Consider the following 19,445-nt stretch of genomic DNA (forward strand, 5'->3'; position numbering starts at 1 on the left):
GGCCTGAGTCTGTCAGAGGGCTTGGTCTCTGTATCTTCTTGTCTTCTTCCCAGGAGAAGGGAGGGTGATGGAGAAGGTGAGGAGTTTAAGGCTCCCCACAACCCTGTAATCCTAGCTACAGGAGACAGATCTGAGGACATGGTAAAAAGCCAGGCCAGGGAGGCAAGTCCATAAAACTCTATCTCCAATTAAGCAGGGTGGGGTGGGGGGAGCTAAAAATGGAGCTGTGGCTCACATGGTAGAGTACCAGTTTTGGGCAAAAAAGCTAAGGTACAGTACCCAGACTTTGAGTTCAAGTCCCAGGACTAGCACAGAAAGAAAAGAGTGCCAGAGAGAGCCAGTTACCTGCCCCCCCTGCCTTAATCCTGTCCAGCCCAGGAGGCTGGAGGACATTGTGGAGAGCTTGCCGCCCATCACACCCACCCAGAGCTCCTCTCCTACCCATCCTTGCTGTAGCTGATGCAGCTCCCCCGCAGGCCCCTGCTCTCCTCTCTCCCCCCAGAGCATCCTGAGACCTATGAGCTCATGGTGTTCCTCCTAGGCTTCCAACTTCCAGGGCTTCACAGCCCCTACTGTCCATATGCAAGTATTCTACAAGATGTTCAGGGCCCCGCCTGGCACTGGAGTCAGTGTCAGGCACCCAGGCTTGTTGAAACGAACTGCACCTGTTCCCTCAGGTGTGCTGTTTGCCCAGAAACCTGTGGTGCACCTCATCGCAGGCTCTGCTCCCCAGAGCCTGGGCAGCGGCGCCAGCAGCAGCAGCAGCTCCCACTGCTCTCCAAGCCCTACCTCATCCAGGGGCACCCCCAGCGCAGAGCCCTCCACCAGCTGGTCCCTCTGACGGGCAGCACCCAGCACCAACTCCTCTTCTGCCTAGAGTGGAGGAAGCTGATGCACAGAATTTACCTCATCTCATGGAGCCACATGAGAGTCTGGATTTCTCCAGGCTCCATTCAGGTCCTGCTGTACTCTGGGGGCAGGGAGGGGCTGAAGGGGCGGGGCAGAGCAGCGTTGTCCAATCAGGGATCACCCTGGGGACTGGGCGGGGTCTGGGTGTCCAGCTTCCAAGAGGGTTCCCTGGCCACCTCCCACCCCAGGGCAGTGTATTGACAATCTGTAAGCTGACGCAGGGCTGGACGCCCTCTCATTTCCCTTCCTCCTTAATTTATTTCCCTCTTCCACCTCCTGTCCTGACCCCACGCCACTTCCTGACCCCACGCCCATTGGTCTCTGCCTCTGCCCAGTCCCACAACTCAAAATACCATGTGGGGCTGCCAAGAGCCAGGCACCTGCCTTCATGGCTTGTCTGCTGAGTGTGGGATGGTGCCCTCCCAGCCCTTCTCGCCTACTGTTTGATTTCTGGGGTGTGGGTCCCTCCTAGCCAAGTCTTGAATCAGCACTCGCGGGCAGGTTCCAGTTCAGGGTCCTGTTCTGACTCCCCCACACCTCAGGTCCCCCCTTCACCCTTGTTAGCCAGCTCTCCCCAGAAAGCTGCTTCTCCCTGGCCCCACCTCCCGGGGCTTTCCCGCCCCCAGCCCCGCCGAAGTCAGGCTCACTGAAATACCTCAGATTTGTAATTGCTGATGCATGATCCTTCAGGAAGTATTTGCATCTCTGAAAACCTTTTTTATAAGTGTTTTTGCTGACTTTTGTTTTTTTTTTATTTTTTAAATTGTTATTATTGCTGTTGTAGCACCAAAGAATTAAGAGCAGCTCGCCCCCCTGGGTGGGGTTGACAGCCAGCCTGCCACGCCCCGGCCAGCGGGCCGGGCCACTCAGGGATCGATGTGGTGGGAGGGATTATGGAGAGGCCCCAGCTTGCTGGTGGCTCCTGCCACCCCTAACCCCACTGCTAGGGTGGGCAGGTAGCTCCCCTCCCCGGCACTCCCACCTCAGGACACTGGAGGGCCTGCACCTGCCAGAGACCACACTGCCCAGGATGAAATGTTGGCCCAACTCGCCTGTGTGGCCAAGAAATGGTGATGCTTAACCAGACTCAGCCTACACCATTCTGTAGACCACCCCGTACTGTGACTCCTGGTTGCAGTGGCCGAAACCCTGGCCCGCCCCATTTAGTTCCAGGTGGGACAAGAAAGGGAAAGGGAAAACTTGTGCACAGACATACCTCAGCTCTGGGAGCAGCATATCTGCCAGCTGCCTCCTCCTTCCTCCCTGCTCCATCTCTGCCAGGGCAGCTGCTGGCTGCTGCCTCCATCTCTGCCAGGGCATGAAAGTACACACACGCGCACACACACACACACGCGCGCACGCGCGCGCGCACACACACACACACACACACAGCCCATTACCTTTTGGGGCCTGGAAGCCTTACGTACCAGGCGTGGGCAGGCAAGGGCAGGGAAGTTGCAAGGAGCACAGGACACAGCCCCAGGCCTGCCCGAGTCTCAGCCATTCCCCCAGTGTCTTTCTCAGGAGATGTCAGGAAGGATGGTCTCTTCCCACCCGGAGGACACGGGATGGTATACTGAGTGCTCATCTAACCCGCCTCCTTTCCCTGGGCCGCTTGCCCACCTCTCCCTTGCCCACCTTGCCCTTTGCTGCTCTCCAGGCCAGCAGGAGTTCATCCAACCCTGGCTTTCCCAAAGTTCTCCCCTGGAGGCCAGGAGGTGGGTAGCCATGCAGGGCAGCGGGGTCCTTTCTCCCTTCCCATCTTGTTCGTATTCTAACCAGGAAAAATGTGATAGCACATGGTAGCCTAGGCCGAGAATAAATAAATACCTCAGACATCCCCTTGCAGCAAGTGTCTGTATATGTTGTGATTTTCTATCTTACATGTTCTCGAATGTTTATATTCCAATAAACCTCTACCTCTTCACATGAGCAGGCCTCTCGAGTGTTTTGAGTGACTTCCACTGGCCAGAACGGATGGGGACCTCGAGAGCGCCTCCTATCTTCTGTGTGGACAGGGTCCTCTGGCATTGCCTGGTCACCAGGCTGACTCTTCTTCATGGGGTCACCGCCACATCGGGCAGGCCAGGGACCAAGAGAGTGCCCCCCTGGCTTAGCAAGCCCAGGCCTAGCTCCCACTGGGGCAGACAAGAGTGGAAAAGACATGGCTTCCAGATGCAGACCCAGCATCTTAGATACGAGGTAGCTGGGACTCCACATAGCAGTTGACCTGTGGGCAGGTAGAAGCTGAGCAGCTTACTTGGGAGCCTGGAACTCTCCTCAGAGGTGATGACAAAGCTGAGAGAGCCAGCTGAAGCTGGGAAGGAAGAGCCTGGCCAGCAGCAGGATTGGTCCACATGGAGACACATTGGCATCAAGGGCCTGCTGGGGGAGGGGGGGGTGGCTATGCCCAGCCGTAACGTGGGGTAGGGTTGCCACTGGGGCCAGGATGGACCCTAAGCCAAGGGACTTGGGTGCCATCTGTGCATTAGAGAACATGTTTGAACCAGGTCAGTTTCCCACAAGGGCAGCTTGGAACCAGGGGCTGTGTTGGCTGTAGACCGCCAGATGTTACCAGTGGAGCCCAAACCAGGCCCAGGATGCTGCCCACTCCTGTGGCACAACCTGAAGACACGTGTGGGGCCGTGGGGCCGAGGCCTGTCTGCATGGGCTGCAGGTAAGCTGCCAGAGACACCCCCCCCCCCCCAGATGAGGGACATTGGACCATCTTGAGCCACAGCACCACTTACGGTTTTCTAGTGGTTAATTGGAGATGAGAGTTTCACGGACTTTCCTGCTCAGGCTGGCTTTGAACTGGGATCCTCAGATCTCAGCCTCCTGAGTAGCTAGGATTACAGGTGTGAGCCACCAGTGCCTGGCTTCACTGATCTTTAAAACCTTTTGAAAAAGCCAGGTGCCATTGGTTTCTACCTGTAATCTTTCTAGGTACTCAAGAGGCTGGCTTCACTGATCTTTAAAACCTTTTGAAAAAGCTAGGTGCCATTGGTTTGTACCTGTAATCTTTCTAGGTACTCAAGAGGCTGAGATCTGAGGACGACAGTTCAAAACCAACCTGGAGAGAACTCTTATTTCCAATTAAACACCAAAAAGCCAGAAGTAGAGGTACAGCTTATGGAACAGGGTGCCAGCCTTGAGCTTTTAGAAAACTAACGGAGAAGACCCAGGCCCTGAGATCCAGCACAGTATGGACACAAACATACCTTTCAAACGAAATAGAACAGTGAATGCTTTCGTACATCAGTCACTGGTCATGGATCCTGAGCTGCAGCTCTTGACTTCCTGTGCCACCGGAAGACACCTCGTGGGCCTGGGGGTGGGCTAAGAGCTGAGAAGCAGGAGGGGTCTGAGTCTGCGGACATTTAAGGTGTTGCTTGTAGTGATTGCAGGATCGGTTAGGACAGCTGAGAAAGGGTCCCTGTTGCCAGGGCAGAATCTGAGGAGCAGAACAGCCTTGAGCTGCAGGGCCAGGCAGCTCCCAGCTGTCCCCAGTGCTGCTCTCCGCTGGGCTCCAGGGCCCTGAACTGTGATCTTCAGATCTCACCTCCTGAGTATCTAGGATGACAGGTATGAGCCACCCTGGCACCCAGCAACTGACTTCTTTGCACCTGACTCCCCCAAGCAATTGTGAGTGACCATCCTTCAGTGCTCCCGGGAGCCCCCAAGGGCAGATGCAGTCTCCAAATGGTCCTCTTATCTCCCCATCCTCCCTATTTCCCTGCATGGGTGCCTGGGCAGCAGGCTGGGCCCACACTGCCTTGGTCCCCCATGCATTTCGTTCATGGGCAGGGTAGTCTGCAGCCTCTGATAAAGCAAATTCGCAGCTAGGGGCCCAGCTGACTATACACCAGGACTCCCAGCCTTGCTTGTCCACAAGGACTGGTGCCTGCAGCTGTGGGGGAGGGGGAGGGGTCCTCTGCTGTTATCTATTAGTGCAGGCTCCAGTTGGGCCAATCTCCACCACCACCCACCACCCCAGCTGACCTGAGACACCGCCTTGTACAAAAGATGCTTTGTGGGGTGCAGGGGGGTAGAAAGGCACAAGGAGATGGTTGTCAACAGGGTCTTGAGGAGTTTCTCCAGGCTGGGCAGGGAGCGATACATCCCAGAGCGCTGATTACAGGCTGAGACACTGGATCACTTGAACGTTGGCTGGGCACTAGTGGCTCATGCCTGTAATCCTAGGAGGCTGAGATCTGAGGATCAGGATTCAAAACCAGCCTGGGTAGGAAAAGTCTGTGAGACTCTTATGTCCAATGAACCACCAAAAAGCTGTAAGTAGAGCTGTGGTTTAAGCAGTAAAGCACTAGCCTTGAGCCAGAAAGCTTAAGAACAGTGCCTAGGCTCTGAGTTCAAGTCCCACGTGAACTGTTGTGTGCAGGCGCGTGTGTATGTACACGCATGTGCACGCGCATGCGCGCGTGCGCACACACAGAGGAACTGAGGCTCTGGGGGGAAGTTGGATGGCCTGAGTCATGCCAGGAGTCCAGGGAGGCCCTGGGATCCCTGCCTAGCATTTCCCTGCACCGAAGCGCACCACCCCCACCTTCTCCCCCTCCCCCCCCCTCCCCCACGCTCCCAATGCGGGACTCTGGAATTGGCAGAAGCCACTATAGTGAGCTACTGTGTGCAGCCAGAAGTCTCACATGCTGTCACCTCGGGGTCCTGTTCCTTCAATTGTGGGATGGGGCCCTCACCCCAAAGGCCACCAACTTTGGTGAAGGAACTCATGCGGTAGACAGAGGTGCCACCCACTCCTCTCCACTACCCAGGTCTGGTTCTGGTCCTACCACTGCCCCCTCTACCCCCAATCCTGGGCTCCAACCCCTGCCCTGTCTGCTCCAGGAAGGCCCCAGAATCCTATATCCATCTAAGCAGAGGGGGGGGCATCTCCCCACACCCTTTACATGGCTAGATGGTCTCCCTCTATGAGCCGGTCTGTTCCCACACTGAAAACCAGAGCTCTGCCTGGAGTGCTTCGCAGAGGTCCAGGGGGTGGGTACGAGCAGGAAGGCAGGGCGTGGAAAAGTACCGAAGGGAGGGAGAACCCTAACTGGCCCAGGGAGGCTTTCAAGCGAGATCTAGGGTTTGAGGTTCAAAGGTAAACCGTTCCCGAGAAAACAAGGCTGGTAGCTGGGGCCTGTCATCCTAGCTACTCTGGAGGCTGAGATCTGAGGATTGTGGCTGGAAGCCAGCCCTAGGCAGGAAAGTCTCTCTCACCTCCAGTAAACCACTCAGCAAAAGCTGGAAGCAGCACTGCAGCTCAAGTGGCAGAGCGTTAGCCTTGAGCAAAAGAAGTCCAGGGACAGCGCCCAGGTCCGGAGGTCAAGCCCTAGGACTGGCAAAAAAAAAAAAAAAGCAAAGCTGGGCCAGGATTAGCCTGGAGGGTGGGAATTGGGAGGCCAGAAGGGATAAAAGGAAGGTTGGGGAAGAGAGGCTTTGGGGGTCTTTGGATGCAGGGCCGGCTTCTCCTGGAGGCCTCTGCATCCCCTGCAGACAGCTAAATGACTGGCAGGCAGCAGGGGTGGGGACCAAGGGCCTGGGGGTACAGTGGGCATGGAACAAGCTTCCTGGGGTGCTCCAGCGAGATCCCTTCAGCCTGGAGGATTGAGGTGGGGGTGGGAAGAGAGTTACCCCAACTTTCCTTTCCCAAGGGCCTGACAGATGTTTTTCTAGAAAGACACCAGGGAGGTGAGGTAGGGAGGTCCCCAAGCAGGGGTGGAAAGGGAGGGGCTGGCAGGGGGAGCCTCCACCTCGGGTGAAGGCTGCGTGTGCGTGTGCAAATCCTGGGTCTTGAACTGAGGGCCTGAGGGCTGTCCCTCAGCTTTTGTGCTCCAGGCTAGGGCTCCACTTCCGGCTATTTTGGTGGTTCATTAGAGATTAAGAGTCCCGGACTTTGTTTTCACACTTGGATCCTCAGACCTCAGCCTCCTGAGTAGCTGGGATCACACGTGTGCGCACCGGTGCCCCGCCCGGGCACAGCCTGGTGCCTAGCACCGAGCTGGAGACACCGTCTGCGCCAGGACCAGGTCCGAAGCTGCAGGTGCGTCCGGGTGGAAAGGCTGGGCCGGGCCCCTCACCTCCTCCCAGAGGCTGACGTCCCAAGGCGGGGCCCCCAGCGAGGCGAGGGGCGCGGGGCCCCCAGCGAGGCGAGGGGCGCGGGGCCCCCAGCGAGGCGAGGGGCGCGGGGCCCCCAGCGAGGCGAGGGGCGCCGGGCCCGCGTGTGGGGACAGGAACTCACCGCCCAGCTTCGGGGGGTGGAAGTCGGGGCCGAGTGGACGCGGTCACAGGCCCGGGGCGGGGCCTCCCCGGCCCTGGCGGGCACCCCGCGGCGCACCCCACCAAGCCGGTTCCGGGCCGAGACTGCAGGAGTGCCTGCCCAGCCCGCCACGCGGCGTGGGGTGATTAGAGGCTTCCCGACGCCCCGCCGCCCGCGGGGGAAGCAGCTGCCGGGTCGTGACCCCAATCCGGGGAGCGGGGCGCCCCGTCCCCGCTCCTCCCAGAACCCCGCAGACGCGGGGCGCCCCGATCCCGCTCCTCCCAGAACCCCGCACACGCGGGGCGCCCGTCCCCGCTCCTCCCAGAACCCCGCACACGCGGGGCGCCCGTCCCCGCTCCTCCCAGAACCCCGCACACTCGGGGCGCCCGTCCCCGCTCCTCCCAGAACCCCGCAGACGCGGGGCGCCCGTCCCCGCTCCTCCCAGAACCCCTCAGACGCGGGGCGCCCGTCCCCGCTCCTCCCAGAACCCCGCAGACGCGGGGCGCCCGTCCCCGCTCCTCCCAGAACCCCGCAGACGCGGGGCGCCCCGATCCCGGTCCTCCCCGCTCTAGATCTCCCGCGACGCCCGCACCCTCCGCGCGGGCCGGGACTCGGGACAACAAACGCCGGGCCTCCGCGGGCCGGCGCCTGCGAGCGCCGCTGGATGGAGGCGGCGGAGCGGGCACCATCCCTCGGCTCCCAGCGCCCGCGTTGGCTGGGGACGCGCCTCGGCCCGCTGCCAGGCCCCGGCGATGGCGGGCGGGGGCCGCGCACGTCCGCCCGGACCGCGGCGCGGCCTCCGGAGCGCCGCTCGGGCCGGTCCCCCAGAGCATTCGAGTCGCGGGCTAGAGCGGCGGGGCCTCGGGGCCCGGGCGAGCTGGGGCCACCGGCCGCTGCGTCACGCGAGGGGCGGGGCCGCCGCGGGCGGAGGCCGGAAGCGGAAGCGGCGCTCGGAGCGGGGAGCGGGGCCTAGCCGCAGCCGGAGCCTGGGCGACGGTGAGTGAGGCCGGGGCCCGCGGCGGCGGCGGCGGCGGCGCGGCGGCGGCGGCTGGGGTGAGTGGACGGGGCGGGCCGGCGGGCGCGGGAGCCCCGGTGTCCGGCCGGCTCTCGGGTTCCCCCGTTTCTTTCACTTCTTGGCCCAGGCCGCGGCCCCGACCTCTCACCCCTGACCCGCCGCTCGTCCGCCCGAGGGCGGCGGCCGCAGCCCCCGGCCCGGGTGGCGCCCGCGGGGTGGGAGGCGGAGCCGGGGCGGCGGGGGGCGCGGCGGGGCCGGGCCGGGGCCGGAAAGGCGTCCCGGGGCCCGGCTTCCTCGGGCCCGGCCCGCGCCGGGGCCTCGCGTGCCGCCTGGAGTTGGATTCCCGCCCGGGCGGCCTCTGCCCGGCGGGTCCGGCCTGGGCGCCGCCGGCGGCGGTTACGGGGAGCGGGGGGCTCCGGGGTCCGTGGCGGCGAGGCCCGCGGGCCCCTCGGGGGCCCGTGTTCCGCGGATGGAGCCGCCGGCGCCCGGGCGGCCCGGCCCGGCGCGGGCGTGTCGGGGCCCCCGGCGCGGGGCCGAGCGCCCGGCGAGGCGGCGTCAGCGGCCGGCCGCCCCCCGCTCGGTGCCCTTGCGCGGCGGCGGCCCGCGAGGTGGCAGGTCTGCGGGGTGGCGGTGGTTGGGGCTCGGCTCGCCAAAAATAACCGTGGGGCGCCGGGAATCCGGGAGGGCGGCCGCGGGCTCGGGTTGTCGCCAGAAACAGCCGCGGAGAAGCCGGCCAGGCCGGAGCTCACTGGAGAGCCGGGATCCCTGGCTCGATGGCGTTGCCTTCGCATTACCTCTTCTTTCTTTCTCGTCTTGCGTGTGTGTGCGCATGTGCACCCGGACTGGGGTCTTGAACTCAGCACCTTGGCGCCGTCCCTGAGCCTTTTTTTTTTAATTTTTTTTTTTCCTCCCCAAAAGCTGGCACCCTACCACCTGAGCCAAAGCCCCACTTGCAGCTTTCTGTTGGTTGATGAGAGAGAGAGAGAGTCTCACAGACTTTTCCGCCCGGAATGCTGGCTTTACACCCGGCTCTTCAGATCTTATTGGCCTCCTCAGCTAGGATGATGACAGGTGTGAGCCAGCGGCCGCAGGGGCCTTTTTCTTCACTGCGCAGAAAGAGAGCCTCCTGAAGTATAGTTAGGACTCTTAGCTTTAAACTATCTGTTGGGGTCTCAGGCAATCAGAAACAATTTGTGAGACCTACAGGAAACCCTTCAGCCCCGGATGAGAGGATTTCCCATGCTCTACCCCCCTGGCACGGGCTCTAGGATAGTGATCCTAATTGCTGTGTGGGAGAGGAGGTTGGGAGGGCACTTGATGGGTTGTATTCTTACCATCATCTATCACCTTGCCTAGCTGGTTTTCCAGGCATGTAACCAGAACCTAGAGTGACTTGAATAAAACCCAGTGGCAGGGGGCTGGGAACGTGGCTTAGCAGTAGAGTGCTTGCCTAGCATGCGTGAAGCCCTGGGTTCCATTCCTCAGTACCACATACAAGGAAAAAGACTGAAGTGGTGCTGTGGCTTAAGTGATACAGTGCTATCCTTGAGCAAAAGAAGCTCAGGGACAGTGCCCAGGCCCTGAGTTCAAGCCCCAGGACTGGCAAAAAACAACAACAGTGGCAGGGTCTGAGAATGTGGCTTAGTGGTAGAGTGCTTGCCTAGCATGCATGAAGCCATGGGTTCGATTCCTCAGTACCACGTTCATAGAAAAAGTCAGAAGTGGCACTGTGGCTCAAGTGGTAGAGCAAAAAGGAGCTCAGGGACAGTGTCCAGGCCCTGAGTTCAAGTCCCAGGAATGGCAGCACTGGGATTGGGCTCAGAGTTTGCTACCTTTAATAACCCATGTGGGCCCAGACGTGTGCTAAGCATGACTTAAGATGGCAGACATGTCTAATTCTCATAGAACCTTGAGATTCTCGTTTCCTAATTGTAAGGGGTTAAAGGTCAGAATAGTTTAATAACTTGTTCAGAGACAAACAGCTGTAGGTGACCTCTACTTACATTGAAACCTGACTCTGAACTGTGTCCACTCATGTAAACATGCGGACATCAGAATCTAGGTCCTAGAAAGGGGAGGGTCTTTGGCCTGGCATGAGCTGGACAATGCCTTCCAGATCTGGTGCTTTGTTTACACAGGGAGGAGGGGCAGGGCCACACTTAGATTGTGGGAAGGTGTATGCGCTGGCTTAGGAGGATGTGTTCTGGGCCAGTTAGTATATGGTGAGTTACAGCTTTCAGGCCATAGCGTGGGCACCTGAGCCAGAATAATTGCAGGAAAGCTGTGAAACATTAGTCAGCTGATCATCAAAACAAATGGAAGCTCCTGGGGAAGCTGTCACTGATTTTGCTTAGTGTTTATTTATCTCGAAGGATTGCTGGCAAGGAGGTGTCCCACGTCGGGGTCTGCTGGTGAGAGACGAGGGTATTTTTCCTGGGACCCTGAAGCTCCCCAGGGTGTGGGCAGCTCAGTCTCCCTAACCTGCTCTTCCTGGGGGCCATTTCTTCCTGCTGTGCTGGACTGGACCAATCTGAGGGGACAGTCTCTTTGGATTGTCTAAAATGTGCATGGTCAGGCAAGTCCAGGACTGTCCATAACTGAAGGTTGTCTCTGAACAAGGGAAGGCTTGGAGAGGCTAGGTGCCTGGCCTAGCACCCATGGAGGTGCTGTCAGGGGTTCTGATGTGGGAGGAAGAGGGAACAGGCCCTAGCTAATCTTGGTTGTTGCTTTTTGTTTTCCTTCAGCTCTGGGGCTTGAACTCAAAGCCTGGACCCTATCCCTGAGCTTTTTCACTCAAAGTTAGCACTCTACCACTTGAACCACAGCTCCACTTGTAGCATTTTAGTGGTTTGTTGGAGATAAGAGTCTCAAAGACTTTGCTGCCCAGGCTGGCTTCAAACCATAACCCTCAGATCTCAGCCTGCTAGGGTTACAGTTGTGAGCCATCAGCGCCTGGCTGGCCTTCACATCTCTTTCAGTGGATGGTTAAGCCAGCCTGGCAGTCTCCTCTGGTGACCTCAGTACCTGCTGGACAGCTCTGCAGTCACTGACCTGGCTACCTAAGATGGGGCACTGCAGAAGCTGGCGGCGGGCAGTGATGGTGCTTCTAGAGAAAGCATGGCCCTGACATGGCTCTTCAGATGGTCTGCGAGGTGCCAGAGGCAAGGCACTTAGATAGGCTGAGGATGCTGGCATCCTCCTGGTGGGCCCAGGGGCCCACTGGACTGTATCCCCAGGGATACAGCCAGGGAGCGTGGGCCAGGCCCTTGCAGCTCTCTCCAGGGGCTGGCTGCCTCGTGTCTGCTGCCACTCCACACGTGACTTCATGGGCCTGTCTTCTTTTCTGAGAGAGCCCAGTTCAGGGCTCTGCCAGGCATCGCTCAGCTTCTCCGCCAGCCTCTCTCTCCTGTGGCTTGCTCCAGGCCTCCCAGGGCTCCGAGGTCCTGGGACTCTGCAGACAGAGCCCTGTGACAGGGCTCACGCCACCCTGCATTTCCACCTTGACCCCTGAGCCTGACCCCCACTCCCAAGTGCCCGCTCACGGCCGTGCCGGGGAGCTGCTTGTTCACTGGAGAAAGGGGGTTACCATTGTCTTCTGTGGGGCCAGTGTGACCTCAGAGTTCTTCTCCACTTCACAAACCCCTGGGAGGGGCCACCCCCAACCAGAACAATGGGCCTCTTCTCCGGGGGGCCTGGCTACCCCCCGCGGCCCCGTGGCGGAGGGCCGGCGGTGTTGAGCGGGGCTGTCTCTCGTGTTCCAGATGCATCACTGTAAGCGCTACCGGTCCCCTGAGCCAGACCCCTACCTGAGCTACCGCTGGAAGAGGCGGCGGTCCTACAGCCGGGAGCACGAGGGCCGCCTGCGGTACCCGTCCCGACGGGAGCCTCCGCCTCGGAGGTCCAGGTCCAGAAGGTGAGTGGGTGCTACGGGGGAGGAAGCACCTCTTCCCCACCTTCTGCTTCTGCCTGGAGTGCCCTTCTCTTCCCCTTCCGAGGGGCTGCATTTTCTGGGCCGGGGAGAATTAGAAAGCTGGCCTCCACTTGCAAGATCCGTCAGTGCCTGGGCCTGTCTCAGGCCCCAGGCCAAAGTTCCAGTAGCAGCTGGCACCCTGGGAGGCCCTGCAGTGCTAAGGCTCACGGTCCCCGTCTTCCCCCCCCCCCAGTGGTAGTGGAGGGGTGCTGTCACCAAACTGGGTTCTGGAGGACCGGTGTGCCGTCGCATCTTCCTTCCCCTGCTGCTGGGCTCTCCCCAGGGCCTCTTGCCCCTGGGACCAGGCTGGTCCCCCTAACCAGTGTCCCATCCTCCTCTTGGCAGCCATGACCGCCTGCCCTACCAGAGGAGATACCGGGAGCATCGGGACAGCGCCACGTACCGGTGTGAGGAGCGGAGCTCGTCCTTTGGGGAGGACTGCTACGGGACTTCTCGGTCTCGGCATCGGCGGCGTTCGCGGGAGAGGGCCCCGTACCGGACTCGCAAGCACGCGCATCACTGCCACAAACGGCGCACCAGGTCTTGTAGCAGCGCCTCCTCGGTGAGTGGCAGCCAGAGTGTGCCGGCTGGGGCCCAAAGGCCTCGCCTCTCCCTGTGATCTCAGGCTGGCTGGTCCCAGTGAGTGTGCCAGCCCTGTCCACACTGTGCATGCGCACTGGTGTGCGTGTGTGTGCGTGTGTGCGTGTGCGTGCCGTCCGTGCAGGGGGCTTGGCCCCCTGGCTTCTGGCCCTGTGCCTGTGGCAGGCACAGGGGCTTTGGCGCCGGCGCTGGCTGGTCCCCAGCCTGTCTATGTCTGATGCTTGCTTGAGGCACAGAGCGTGTGGCCCACACGGCCAGGAAGGGCCCCCATGTGTCTCGGGCTGGCTGTGTGGCCGGGCCCATCCGTGCGAGATCCCCGCACTCAGGCTGAGAGCTTCTCACGTGCCACTTACCTGCCGGGCAGCTTAGGTTCTTTTTCTTTTAAAAGTTGTTTGTTTTTTTTCCCTGCTGCTTTGCCTGGGAATCCAACCCAGGGCCTCATGTACACTAGGCGTACCTCCGACCTGAGTCCCCAAGACAAGGTCTTATCATGCGATCCAGGCTGACCTTGAACTCATGATCCTGCTGCCTGAGCCTCCTGAGTGCCGGGTACCACCGCTGGATTCTCCAGCCCTCCCTTGTGTTTGGTATGGAGTTTTACTGTACTGTCCAAAGTGGTCTTGAACTCCTGGGCTCATCCTTCCAAGTATAGCTGTGTGCCCTCACGCCCAATCAGTCAGCTCAGGTCGGAACTGCCTCTTGTGACGTCCTCAGCCTCGCTGCTTTATAGAAGGGTCAGCTGCCTGTGTACCGGCTCACCAGAGGAAATGGCACAAGGGGCCTCGTCTTGTTGCAGGCCCTGTGTGAAGCGAGGCCTGGCCGGTGTTGTAGTGCGGAGAGCCCTGGAGCCCATGCTGCACTCGGCCCCCAGGGGGAGAGGCAGAGGGTGTTTCTGAGGTTAGATGCTGTGTTCTTTTCTCCTGGCCCTTGTCCTGCCCAAAGCCGCGGAGGGTCCAGCTGGGTCTCTGCCCAGCTCTGTCTGTGACTTCTTGGGCCACGGCTAGCAGGTTGACTTGTGTGGGTGAGCGTACAGTACCACGCTTGGCCACAGGGTGGCAGTATAAGTCTGTGACTCTGCAGCTGCTTTATGGTGCCCTCTGTCGCCGTGGGATGGGCCTGGCCTGTGAGCAGCGTGGCCAGGAGCTGGCCCGGGGCCTGTGTGGGCCATCGTGGTAGGAGGCCTGGAAAGAACCTGGCCAGGTTGGTGTCCTGCGAGACTGGTGGCAGGAGGGCCACTGCTGGTGGCCGTTTGTGGAAGTTAGTGGCAATCTGGCCAGGGGTGCCATCTGGGGCAGGTGGCAGTTTGGCAGCTGTCAGGCAAGTGCCAGGCCATGTGGGCAAGCGGAAGCGGGCAGGGACAGGCTGGATGGGCTGCTGCCGAGCTGGGAGGAGCTGCGACCGCTCTGCGCCGGCCGCTGGCCCGGGTGCTGGGCCCGGCGGAGCCAGCTGCCTTCTTGCGCCGTTTCCTCTCTCTCACTGTGTCTTCGGTGCTGGCCCTGGGCTCCAGGAGAGGGCCCGGGGTGGGGACATACGGGAGAGAGGAGAGCAGAGAGCCGAGCAGAGCAGAGAGGCAGGGCTGCGGCCGTTCTGAGGACCTGGCCCCTCGGCTGCAGAGGCCAGACATCTTTCTGAGCACTTGCGACGTTCCTCTTATAGCTAATGTCCGAGTTTTCTTTACATACCTGTAGCTGTTTTTACTTTTCTGTTTTGAAGTCAGTTTGTGTCTTGACGTGTCCCTTGCAATATCCCTATCGTTATATATGCTGTGTGCCTTATGAAATGCTGGGATCTGGAAAATCCAACCAACCAACCCACCGGCTCCTCACCGTCTCCACCTCTGCCTTTGACTGACACCTCATTCTGTCAATCGGAACCGCCCACCATGCGATTGGTCGGATGGCGTTTCGGGGGGCGGTGCATGCAGAGAAGCCAACAGAGCAGTAAGCGCAGCAGCCGGAGTGTTGAAGATGACAAGGAGGGCCACCTGGTGTGCCGGATCGGCGACTGGCTCCAGGAGCGATGTACAGCCACCTTTCGTAAACTTTACCTCTACTTCCTACCCCTTGCTAGACGGGCCGCTCCCGCGTGGAGGGCCCTGTGCGCGTGCTGCCCTAGGGGGGCCACCAGTAATTGCCTGAATGGCTCAGACGCTAGCAACTGCTGTTTAAGAGTGTAGCAGGGAGAGAGAAACCTTAATTTGTGTTTGAGAACTTGAATGCTGTGAACTTGCAGGAGCCGCCAGCCTCCCGCCCTCCGGACGCTCACGCCCAGCCTCTTCTCTCTTGTAGATGAGATCGTGGGGAACCTGGGCGAAGGCACCTTTGGCAAGGTGGTGGAGTGCCTGGACCACGCCAGGTGAGCGAGCCGGCCAGCGCGCCGGCTGCAGTGCGGTCCTTCTGGGAAGCGCCAGCGGGAGGCTCTCAGTGGAGACGGCTGTCGGAGCTCTCCCTCTCGGGAGCGTAGCATAGCGCCTGTGCACCCTGCCAGGCCCGGGCTCGCGTGGGCTCCTGAAATATGGAGGAAACCAAGGGGTTCCGCAGGCCTGGGGCCTCCGCACCCTCCACGCCGGCCCACACCTCTGCCCAGCTCCCCTTCGCCAGCCCAGGCCCCGGCCCTCTGTGCCCAGGAGCCGATTGCTGGGAGCTCCTCAGGGTCTTGGCTGGGCAGGGTTGGGCGCGCTGCTAGCCCCAGCCTGCCCGAGGCCGAGCAGGTCCAGCCCAGAAGCCTTCGGCCATTCCACTGCCGCCTTCCAGTCCCAGGGCTTGAACTCATGGTCTGGGCACTTGTCCCTGAGCTCTTTTGCTCCAGGCTGGTGTTGTGCCACTTGAGCCACAGCTCCACTTCCATCTTTGTGTGTGTGGTTCATTGGACATAAGAGTCTCACAGACATTTCTGCCTTGGCTGCTTAGAGCCACCATCCTCAGATCTCAGCCTCCCCAGTAGCTAGGATTCCAGGCGTGCGCCGCTGGTGCCTGGTTCTGTGTGATCCCTTCTGAGTGCGCGGAGAGGCTGCGCACTGTGCCCACGCCCACCCCTCCCGAGTCCTGGCTCCCCGTGTTCAGCCTCTCTGTGCCCACGCCCGCCCCTCCCGAGTCCTGGCTCCCCGTGTTCAGCCTCTCGTTGCGGTAGCTCTGCAGCTCTGTCGCTGGGCGTCCTGTGCGCCCCTGCTTGCCCTCAGCCCTCTCGAGCTTCCTGCCTGGCCTCAGTGGCAGAGCCGGCCCGCCAGTGCGGCTGGCACAGCCCATTCACTGATAGACTTCCCAGACGGACGGACACTTCCTCCAGGCTCCCGCCTAAGCCCCACTCCTCAGGTCCCCAGTGGCAGGGAGGGGTGGATCTGGCAGCGGCCACAGAGCAGCCACACGATCCCAGCTGAGCCCCCAGAGCCGCTCCCGGGCAGACACAGGGTCAGCAAAGTGGGGGACGTGCGCGGGAGGCCCTTGTCCGGAGGAGGTTAGAGTAGAGGCTCCCCAGAAGCCTGTGGCTGCCCTGAGAACGGGGCAGGGGAGGGTGCCATCTCCCCACGCCCTGCCGGCGTCTGGACGAGCGCTGTGGGAAGGTGGGCCTGCGGGCGAGCTTCAAGCGTGCCCTTTACGATTCTGCGTGCAGGCTGCTGGCATGGGGTACAGAGTTACTGGGCCCCAATAATCTTAACTGGAGGCTGTGGTGCGGGGGGGGGGGGGGGGTGTAGCCTGGCCTCCGTGAGCACCCCCTGCTGAGGCCTTGCCCCAGGGGCCGCAGCTGCCGCAGCGGGTTTGTGCGGGGCGTGTGCTCGGTGCCAGCGCCACACTCCGCCAGCGCTGGAAGTTGCAAGCAGCCCAGAACACAAGGCGGCCAAGGCTTGCGTTGCAGGGTTTACGGGGGGACTGCACATAGGTGGCCTGGGACGTGGTGCAGGCAGGAGTTTGGGGGGACCCATGCGGCTGCTAACGGGTGTTCCCTTCTGCCCCAGAGGGAAGTCCCAGGTCGCCCTGAAGATCATCCGCAATGTGGGCAAGTACCGCGAGGCCGCGCGCCTGGAGATCAACGTGCTCAAGAAGATCAAGGAGAAGGACAAGGAGAACAAGTTGTGAGTGTGGCCTCCGGCCGGGAGGCTGGCGGAGCAGCTCCGCACCCCTGCGCCCTGCGCCCCGCGCCGCCCTGCCCTGGGCCTTGTGACCCGCGCCCGGTCCGCGATGCTGGGTCGGCGGCCGGGTGTCTGCGTGGGAGCCCTCAGTGGGCGCCCGGTTCTCTTCAGAGCACACTCGGGGACGGCAGCTGGGGAGCCCCGCACAGAGCCTGAGTCCCCCGTGCTCTCCTAGCCTGTGCGTCCTCATGTCGGACTGGTTCAACTTCCACGGCCACATGTGCATCGCCTTCGAGCTCCTGGGCAAGAACACCTTCGAGTTCCTGAAGGAGAACAACTTCCAGCCCTACCCGCTGCCCCACGTGCGCCACATGGCCTACCAGCTGTGCCACGCCCTGCGCTGTGAGTGCGGGCCGCAAGCCGGGGCGGGGTCCTTCAGGTCCTGCTGGGAACTGGCCAGCGGCCATCCCGCCTCCTTCCCCGAGGGAGGAGGTAGAAGGCGACTGCACAGTGCGCCTGTCCGGACAGGGGGAGGGGAGGGGAGGTGGCGGATCGGGCGGCCAGCAGGGCGGCTCAGCGACGGTCTGGTGGGCCTGGCTGAGTCCTGAGCTCGGTGCCACCTTTGCCAGGCCGACAAGGGGGATTGGCGGTCGCAGCCAAGGATGCCAAATGACCGCCACAGCTCCCCTGCCCGCGGGACGCTCCGTGCTTGGTGCAGGCCTTGCGGCTGTCCGTCAGCCTCTCGGCAGGCCACCGCGGTCTCCACGCCATGGGCCTTGCCAAGGCGGTGCTGGGGGCCAGGATAAGAGTGGGCGGGATACCCTGGGAAGAGGGGACCCAGGTCTCAGTGCCCGCCCTCCGCACCCCTCTGCAGTTCTGCACGAGAACCAGCTGACACACACGGACCTGAAGCCGGAGAACATCCTGTTTGTGAACTCAGAGTTTGAAACGCTCTACAACGAGCACAAGGTGCGGCGCAGGGGCAGGTGGGAGGGGCGTGGCGCCGGTGGCAGGGGGCGTGGCGCCGGTGGCAGGGGGCGTGGCGCCGGTGGCAGGGGCGTGGCACTGACTGGCTGTCACCGCAGAGCTGCGAGGAGAAGTCTGTGAAGAACACCAGCATCCGCGTGGCCGACTTTGGCAGTGCCACCTTTGACCATGAGCACCACACCACCATTGTAGCCACCCGCCACTACCGGCCACCCGAGGTGATCCTTGGTGAGTGACAGGATGGCGTGCCTGGGCGTCTGCAGCCCGCGCCGGGCAGCACCACGTCACCAGGCACAGGCGGCTGCCCTGCCCTTGCGGTCGGGTCCGCCTCGGCCAGAGCCCTGCCAGCCGCGCCGCACCCAGGCCCCGGGGCCCGCTAGCCACGCCCCGTGTCCACTTGCAGAGCTGGGGTGGTCGCAGCCCTGTGACGTGTGGAGCATCGGCTGCATCCTCTTCGAGTACTACCGCGGCTTCACGCTCTTCCAGGTGCGTCCCCCGGCGGGGAGGGGCGGGGGGGAGGGGGCCGGAGGCTGAAGGCCAGACGCTGGGGTTGGAGGACTGGGCAAGGCCGGGAGATGGGCAGGCAGACCCCTCACCCCTGCGCGCTGTCTCCACTGCAGACCCACGAGAACCGCGAGCACCTGGTGATGATGGAGAAGATCCTGGGGCCCATCCCCTCGCACATGATCCACCGCACCAGGTATCTAGGCTGCAGGGAGGGGGAGCCCTTGCCGCACACCGTGGTGGTCTCAGGGGCTCCTGCCCAAGCCCCCCCTGACCCATGCGGCACTTGCTGGCAGGAAGCAGAAGTACTTCTACAAGGGCGGCCTGGTGTGGGACGAGGACAGCTCGGACGGGCGCTACGTGAAGGAGAACTGCAAGCCGCTCAAGGTCAGTGTTGGCTGTGGACACAGAGGGGCCACAGGGAGAGCCCCCCCTCCTCCCTCCTGTAAAGAGGAACCGGGCAGGACTGAGGGGAGACCGGGCGCCCAGACACACAGGCTTCAGGGTTGCTCTGCTCAGCCGTGGGCCTGCACGGACCGAGGATCTGCTGCCCGTGTGCTGAGGTGCTGCCTTTGCCTGCAGAGCTACATGCTGCAGGACTCCCCGGAACACGTGCTGCTGTTCGACCTCATGCGGCGCATGCTCGAGTTCGACCCTGCCCAGCGCATCACCCTGGCCGAGGCCCTGCTGCACCCCTTCTTCGCCGGCCTGACCCCCGAGGAGCGATCCTTACACAGTAGCCGCAACCCCAGCAGATGACAGGCGCGGGCCGGTGCTGACACGGAGCGGGACTGCGGCCTTCCTCCAGCCTCCCCCTAGGTCTCGGCTGGTGCTGCAATGGGCAGCGGCCACCGCAGGACACCACGGCGGGACAGCGCGGGCTGAGGGGGCCCGTGGGGGCGGGGCCAGCGGCCAGAAAGCACAGATTTGACCCCAGCTATTTATATGTTGTAAAGTTATAATAAAGTGTTTCTTACTGTTTGTAACTTTGGCACATGCATCCATCTCAAGGCTCGCGGGGGGCCCCCCCCCCCCATAAAGACACATAGCAGCTCAGCCTGTGGAAACCCAAGTGAGCCTGTGGGCGGGGCAGCTTGGCTAAGGAGCGGGTGGCGCT

At 61.8% G+C, this 19,445-nt stretch overlaps 2 protein-coding genes across 4 annotated transcripts in view; both read left to right on the plus strand.

Moving 5' to 3' along the window:
- The window catches only part of Arid3b (AT-rich interaction domain 3B), a 44,495-nt gene extending 41,654 nt beyond the window's left edge, over positions 1 to 2,841 (plus strand). The window contains 1 exon segment of the mRNA XM_042668894.1: positions 678 to 2,841. Coding sequence (XP_042524828.1) covers positions 678 to 841 — 164 coding nt within the window. The 3' untranslated portion in view covers positions 842 to 2,841.
- A 4,105-nt stretch (positions 2,842 to 6,946) lies between these two features.
- On the plus strand, positions 6,947 to 19,314 carry Clk3 (CDC like kinase 3). Of its 3 annotated transcripts, none has more exons than XM_042668862.1 (13): positions 6,947 to 6,970; positions 11,963 to 12,114; positions 12,517 to 12,733; positions 14,696 to 14,792; positions 15,060 to 15,126; positions 16,724 to 16,840; positions 17,073 to 17,239; positions 17,712 to 17,806; positions 17,923 to 18,052; positions 18,228 to 18,310; positions 18,445 to 18,524; positions 18,625 to 18,715; positions 18,911 to 19,314. In XM_042668862.1, exons 2-13 carry the CDS (start codon positions 11,963 to 11,965, stop codon positions 19,085 to 19,087), a joined length of 1,473 nt encoding a protein of 490 aa, XP_042524796.1. In that variant the 5' UTR covers positions 6,947 to 6,970; the 3' UTR covers positions 19,088 to 19,314. The 3 variants fall into 3 exon arrangements, with proteins under 3 accessions (XP_042524796.1, XP_042524794.1, XP_042524795.1); XM_042668860.1 differs by lacking the exon at positions 6,947 to 6,970 and adding an exon at positions 8,130 to 8,182; XM_042668861.1 differs by lacking the exon at positions 6,947 to 6,970 and adding an exon at positions 8,155 to 8,239.
- The last annotated feature ends 131 nt before the right edge of the window (positions 19,315 to 19,445 follow it).

The sequence above is a fragment of the Dipodomys spectabilis genome, unplaced genomic scaffold (assembly GCF_019054845.1).
Source record: "Dipodomys spectabilis isolate Male_0828 unplaced genomic scaffold, ASM1905484v1 ptg000478l, whole genome shotgun sequence".
NCBI lineage: Eukaryota > Metazoa > Chordata > Mammalia > Rodentia > Heteromyidae > Dipodomys > Dipodomys spectabilis.